Genomic DNA, 6,814 nt, shown 5'->3' with positions numbered 1-6,814 from the left:
GGAATCTAAGCAGATCCCCACCTAAATTTCCGTACTCTTTATTCCCGTTCAAGTTACTAACTTGATCTTCGGAGGCGGAGCTCCAACCACCCGGAGTCTCCGTTGTTTTGCAGGTACAACTCAGCCGGACCAGTCTTTGTGACGTAACTCTCCCGAGGGACAAAAACACCCAAAACAGAAACCACCTCATATCTCTCCCTCCATCCCCGAAACCACTAATCTCCTTTATCTAACCCCTGAAATCACTGCAAATCTCCATAATCATATCTGTGTGATCCATTTTGAGGATGAGAAAAAAAAATTTAGGGTGTTTTTGGGGGTGGGAAAAAGAAATGTGGGTGATTTCGGAGATAAAGGATTGTACTTAGGGTGGTTTTGGGTTATAATTAACCCTTATGATTGACAAAATTAACAATCAGTAGTCATCAAGGGATATGATGTAATTTTGTGAAAATTCGAGGGCATATGATGAATTTTAAAAAGTTCACGGGTATATGGTGACTAAATAAAAAACTCATGGGTATGTAGTGTATAAACAAAAAACTCAGGGGTATATGGTGAAAAACCCGTATTTTTTTGGGGTGTTTAACCTGGTTCCCTATTTGGGCTAATTCGGATTCAAGGCTTATTTATGAGTGGTTCGTTAAGTTCAAGTCCCCTCCTAATTATTGTTGCGAGAGATTAAACACACGATTCTCCCTACCAAAAATATCCTCAATCACCACTGCACTGACAGTCAATTAGTTCCTCTCACAATTTAATGCCCATGCGGCCATGCCCTCGAGTATAAATTCTTAAACACGATTTCTCTTGAGTATGTTTAAAATCTTAAACTTTATACTCCTACTTAGGGGTGTTCATAAATCGGTCTGGACCGAAAAATGGACCGGGCCACCTCGGACCGTACCGGACCGAATTAATCGGTTCGGTCTTCGGGTCTTGAAATTCATTTTTCCGGTCTTCGGTCCGGTCCAAAACCCTATAAAAACCGGTTTTGGACCGGACCGATTTTTTTATTAAAAATATGTGTGAAACCTTAAATAATGGTTAAAATTATCCTTAATAAACTTAGAAAACTTTAAATTTATAAGCTTTTTTGCACTAAACATACAAAAAAAGACGTAAAAATGACGTTACAATATAGTTTTTCCAATACTTTTTTTGTGTTTTTCTAAACTTTATAAAAAATTTAGTATTCTTTTTAAAAAATTCTTAAATCAGTCTAAAGCGGTCTGGTCCGGGTTTTGGACCGATTCTTTTGGTCTGGTCTGAGTTTGGTCTTAACTTAATCGGTCCGGTTTTCGGTTCTTAAAATTCTAATTTTCGATATTTGGTCCAATCCGGGTCGGTCCGATCCGATCCGATCTTGGACCGATGAATAGCCCTACTCCTACTAGTACAATAGTGGTGTAGTAGGGCCCTACTCCTTCCTTTATAAAATAAACACGATTTGTCTTGAGTATGTTTGAAAGTTGGTGTTCACTTTCCCTTCTTTTTTCCAACTCTCTTAGCTTGTTCTCTCTTATTCTCCCTCATCTATAATAAACTTTTTTCTAACCAATTTCAACAAAATGCTACGATTGTTGCAAAGGTATGTAAGTATCCATTTATTTTTGACAAAATTTGTCACATGTGCATACATAGTTACATGCATATATTCACTGTGAATTATTGGCAAATTTCTTTGTTTTTCATTTGTTTTTCCCTTTTTATCAGAGAAATGAAGTGGGTGTTCTATCACCAAGCAAGATTTTCTTCCTCCACTTCTTCTCCTGGAAGGTATGCCATTGTATTTAGTTTTACGCGTTTATGTTTTCGTTAATGTGTAGAGAGACACAAAGGCAATGACATATACAGAATTTGATCAACTATACATGCCCCACACATTCAAATCCTGCAAATAAATAAACGTCTTTTTTCTTGAAAATAACTACATTATTATTTTCAAGCAAATCAAGTCCAAGGTAAGAAGATACAAACTCATGTAGTCATGTGAGTAAGATTAACTTTGATACCTGATGATTAATAAAGTGCTTGTTCCTTAGGCTTTAAAATATTGGAGCAATTGAAATTCATGTTAGAGTTGAAACTTTAATTGAGGTTGAGTACTCTTATTAGGCTTTTTGGAAATTAGGTGTGACGTGTGAGTCTTACTTTATTTAATTTGTTGTTGGCTTTTATTTATTCTATTTTACAAAATGATTAGTTGTTTGTTGGTAACACTAATTTTGTTATCATTATTTGAGAGTTGGCTGCTAACTTTGTTTGGTCAGCCGTTAGCCTTGGCCATATAGAATTACAATTTACAAGTACTATGTATGTACGTAGTATTAATAATAATCATAGTAGGTTTGGATGACAATGGTAAGGGAAATAGAACGTTGAAAAGTCTTTATCAATAATTGATCTTGCCCATTGGTGTTTAAGCCTCCTAAGCTACTTCTACAATATTGTACCTATACGAGGTATAAAAATATCAAAGACTTGTTATTGTCTAAATAAGGGCTTGTTTGGTTCACCTTATTTTTTCTTATCTGATCTGGCTTGATTTGGTTTGATCTGATTTGATCTGATCACTTGACCAAACTTTGACCTTAAATGTACGATAATCTATCGGAAAAATATAACAAGTAGGGTCTTGTTAGATTCGTAATAATGTGTATGTTATTAATATGTGATTTTCATTACGAAATTAATGATATTTAGCGATAAAAAACTGTACATAAAACAATAATCTGATCTGAACATATTTTTTCTGAAATAATTAAAAATAAGGTGAACTAAACAAGGTCTAAGGGCCTGTTCCGATTGACTGAACTCAACTGAATTGAACTGAACTGAGCTGAGCTGAGCTGAACTGAACTGAACTGAACTTATTAATTAGTGATTTTTAACTACGGATTAGTGATATTTGATTATTTATTGATTATTTATTACTATACATATGTGTATATACAAATGTACATATTAAAATATTTACGAAAAATATACTATATAATTATAAAATTTATGGAAAATATATTAAAAACTTGAAACCTCTAAACATTTTAAACACATATTGATTATTATTATTATTATTATTTATTGATTATTATTATTATTATTATTATTATTTATTGATGATGATTATTATTATTTATTGATTATTATTATTAGTATTATTATTTCAATTACTATTGTTATTATTATTATTATTATTATTATTATTATTATTTATTGATTATTATTATTATTATTGTTATTGTTATTGTTATTATTATTATTGTTGTTGTTGTTGTTGTTGTTGTCGTCGTCGTCGTCGTCATCGTTGTAATAAGAGCTTAAAAGAATTAAATTTGACTTTATATCATTAGCAATATCATTAGACATAAATTAAGAGATGAACTGAACTGAACTGAACTAAACTGAATTTCAACGAAAGAGAACAGGCCCTAAGGGTGACCTTGTATCATTTCCTATTCAAATACCCAGTATGTACTCTCTCTCCATCTCATTTTATACTATGTTAAAAAAAGTGAAAGTACAATTATAGACAAAAGTTAGAGAGAGAAAGTATTTTCTCTAACTTGTGTCTATAGTTGTACTTTTCACTTTGTTTTTTTAATTTAAGGCAAATGAAAAATTCAAGGGTAATTAATATTATTGGGTCTCCAAAATAGAAAAACAAGAAATAAAATGTGAGACGGAAGAAGTATTTAATTATTTAAAAATATTATTTCCACGATTTTTTTTAATTTTCACATTTTGACTTCAGTATTATCATGAAATCTCCATTGACCGTATGTTATGATCTATATACATATTGAATATACAATCATATGGGGTGTTCCTGATTCACTACTGAACCACAACACACCTATTTGCATCATTATAATTTCTATATAAGGAATCTTGGGTTTAAGCTCCAAGCAATTTTGGGCCTGTACAAGTGTACATACGTCAACATTCTTTCAATTTGCACTCATGGCCTCATGGGTGTGTGTCTTCGGCCACCCTGTACCATATAATGATTGTGTTAACTCTTAAGTAATAAGAATCTCATTTTTTTCTTTCTACCATATCAATTTTTTATTTTTTAGTTGCTACACTTTTATTTTCATGATCTTTAGACAGTTTTTTAGGAGGAAAGAGACAGAGAGAAAAATAAGACGGACCCATGTGGATAGGAGAGAGATAGAGAGAAAAGAATGTCAAAAATGGAAAGTATTGTAGTTAATTAAAATTTTCAAAATAGGAAAATGTAGCAGCTAAAAAGATACAGAGGAAATATAATATTTTTTTTGCCCTATTTCAAAAAATAGGCTTGAAGGTAAGATTGCTCTAATTACTGGTGGTGCAAGTGGAATTGGTAAGACAACTGCCCAAGAGTTCATCAAACAAGGAGCACATGTCTTCATTGCTGATATAAATGATAAACTAGGCCTAAAAGCAGCCTTTGATTTAGGCTCAAAAGCTCAATTTGTCCAATGCGATGTTACTGTTGAGGCCCAAGTAGCCCAAGCAGTAGACACCGTGATGGCCCACCATGGAAAACTCGACATCATGTACAACAATGCAGGCATAGTAGGCCCATACTACCCACCTAGCATAACAAACCTCGACTTAGATCAATTTGACCAAGTCATGCGGGTCAATGTCCGAGGCACGCTAGCAGGGGTCAAGCATGCTACTCGGGTCATGAAGCCAGTTGGTTCGGGTTCAATCCTTTGCACCGCGAGCATATCTGGGATCTTAGGCGGAATTGGGCCACACCCGTATTCCATATCAAAATTTACAATACCTGGGTTAGTAAGGTCATTGGCTAGTGAACTATGCAAATATGGGGTAAGGATTAATTGCATATCCCCAAGTGCAGTTGCAACTCCTTTGGTAATGGAAAATTTTAAGAAAATATATCCAAAGGCAACAAATGAACAAATAAAGGAAATAATTGGTGGATTAGAGGAATTTAGTGGGACTCAATGTGAAGAAATTGATATTGCAAAAGCAGCATTGTATTTGGGTTCTGATGATGCTAAGTATGTTACTGGCCATAATCTTGTTGTGGATGGTGGCATTACTTGTTTTAAGTCTCTTACTTTACCATCTCCTGATCAATTTGTGTAATAAACTGTGGGAAATAAAATACTGTAAAATCAGAAAATATAGTTTGAAATGTAGGCCGAATTTGATTAATGTAGGTAAAACACTGTGACGTGTTAATAACACTGTCTTAGAAGCAAAATTCGCCCCGACTATGGTGCAATCGAAAATGGCGTTGCCCCCCCAAGAATTAACACAACGATCTCTCTTAATGTGCACTCAAAAAGAGAGACTAGGAACTCACAAAATGCTCAGAATTATTTTAGAGGAAAACTGGAAGTAAAATAGAGAAAGGAAGGAAATTGTTTGTGTGTTTTGAAAGCCGCGAAAATAAGTTTTTTATAGAAGAAGGAAGGCATAACTGATGGAGAAAATAAAGCCACAAAATAATTCGTGGGAGGAAAATCAGGGGCAGTTACAAACGTTTATAAAACCGAGTCAAACGTTGTTGCGAGCTTTCGTAACTAAACCTTCTCATAAAAACTGGAATGTCAGTTACGACTTGGCCCAAAAAGGAAGCCCCACCACACCGCGCACGTGCCACAAACACGAACCGGTCGGACGGCGGCGGCGACGCGCGTGGGGATACCCCCTTCTAGCCCACAACAATAGGGAAAGTACTTCAAATACCAAAGTATAAACACACATATTTAAACCAAGTTATAAAACCTTCCTTATCCCACCAATGTGGGACAAAGAGTTTTCCTCCAAAACTAAGAAACTTTCCTTTGCATTATTTCCAACATAAACTAAATGTTAGCATCATTGTTTTTTTTAGTAATTGAAGCTCTATTTTTGTATAATGTTTCTATTTTATTATTTTAACATACTTTTTTTTATGACAATAAATAGCCAAGTTGTGCAAATAAAAATCAACAAAGAGGTTTAAATATAATCTATTCTTGACTTTTCTATTATTCACCTAAACAGGTTAGAAACACTTTCAATAAATTGATTTTGAATTTTTCCACTATCCACAATATGTGCATTATTTTTTGGTAATTTTATTTGAGAAAATAAATATTATCATGTAGATTTTTGTTATATACATCTATCGCAATGCATATTTTAGATATTATGAGTAAATTTTAGTTATGATTTAAAGTACTAACGATCATTGAGGAATTTATTCGTTGGCAAGCTTAAAACTCAAAATACTTCATACAAAACTATATTAAGAGTTTAAAGTAGAGTAGATCATGATCAACTAGGAGCGTAGAATTCTTTCCTAAAAAAAAAAAAAGAGCGCAGAATTCTTAGCTTTGGGTAGAAATTTTGGGCGCCACTATTATCGGTCCAAAATAGCAGATTTATAACGGATTTGTACACAACTTTTTTGGTCTAGACCTGGGCTCGACCCTAAGACGTGGACTAAAATGGGCCGAGCTAGACCACCCATGATCAAGTCTAGTTTTAACATCTCTTTTAGTCCTTTATATGCATTTTAGGATTAAAAAGTTAAGAAATTCGTAATGCACAATGCAGAGACATTAAAAAGGATTGTTAGGATTGCAATGATCCAACCGATGATGAACGATTCCAACGATGCTGCTTGTGTTCAATTTTGAGACCAATTCAAGCTACTTAGCCACTCCAAACATACAATTTAGATCGAGATTTTGATAACCTTGCCTATACCCTAATTCAAGCAATTTGGCCAATTCAGACGTACAATTTGGATCGTGATTGTGATAACCTTGCCTATACGGCTATATCATTGAATCCACTAATT

The 6,814-nt window shown here is 33.8% G+C and overlaps 1 protein-coding gene across 1 annotated transcript; it reads left to right on the top strand.

Moving 5' to 3' along the window:
* Positions 1-1,474: 1,474 nt before the first annotated feature.
* On the top strand, positions 1,475-6,473 carry LOC110721192 (short-chain dehydrogenase reductase 2a-like). The gene is made up of 3 exons (XM_021900334.1): positions 1,475-1,591; positions 1,717-1,779; positions 4,302-6,473. Exons 1-3 carry the CDS (start codon positions 1,572-1,574, stop codon positions 5,104-5,106), a joined length of 888 nt encoding a protein of 295 aa, XP_021756026.1. The 5' UTR covers positions 1,475-1,571; the 3' UTR covers positions 5,107-6,473.
* Positions 6,474-6,814: the final 341 nt, after the last annotated feature.

Source organism: Chenopodium quinoa, unplaced genomic scaffold (assembly GCF_001683475.1).
Source record: "Chenopodium quinoa cultivar QQ74 unplaced genomic scaffold, ASM168347v1, whole genome shotgun sequence".
In the NCBI taxonomy this organism is placed as follows: Eukaryota; Viridiplantae; Streptophyta; class Magnoliopsida; order Caryophyllales; family Amaranthaceae; genus Chenopodium; species Chenopodium quinoa.
Note: the sequence above shows the minus strand (reverse complement) of the source record. Positions and strands in the feature narration are given on the sequence as shown.

Bases quoted from the DNA above. Each gene is read 5' to 3' on its own strand.
- LOC110721192 (XM_021900334.1), top strand. From the start codon at position 1,572: ATGCTACGATTGTTGCAAAG. The intron at 1,592-1,716 runs GTATGTAAGTAT...CCTTTTTATCAG, and splicing joins ATGCTACGATTGTTGCAAAG to AGAAATGAAGTGGGTGTTCT. The intron at 1,780-4,301 runs GTATGCCATTGT...TTCAAAAAATAG, and splicing joins TCCACTTCTTCTCCTGGAAG to GCTTGAAGGTAAGATTGCTC.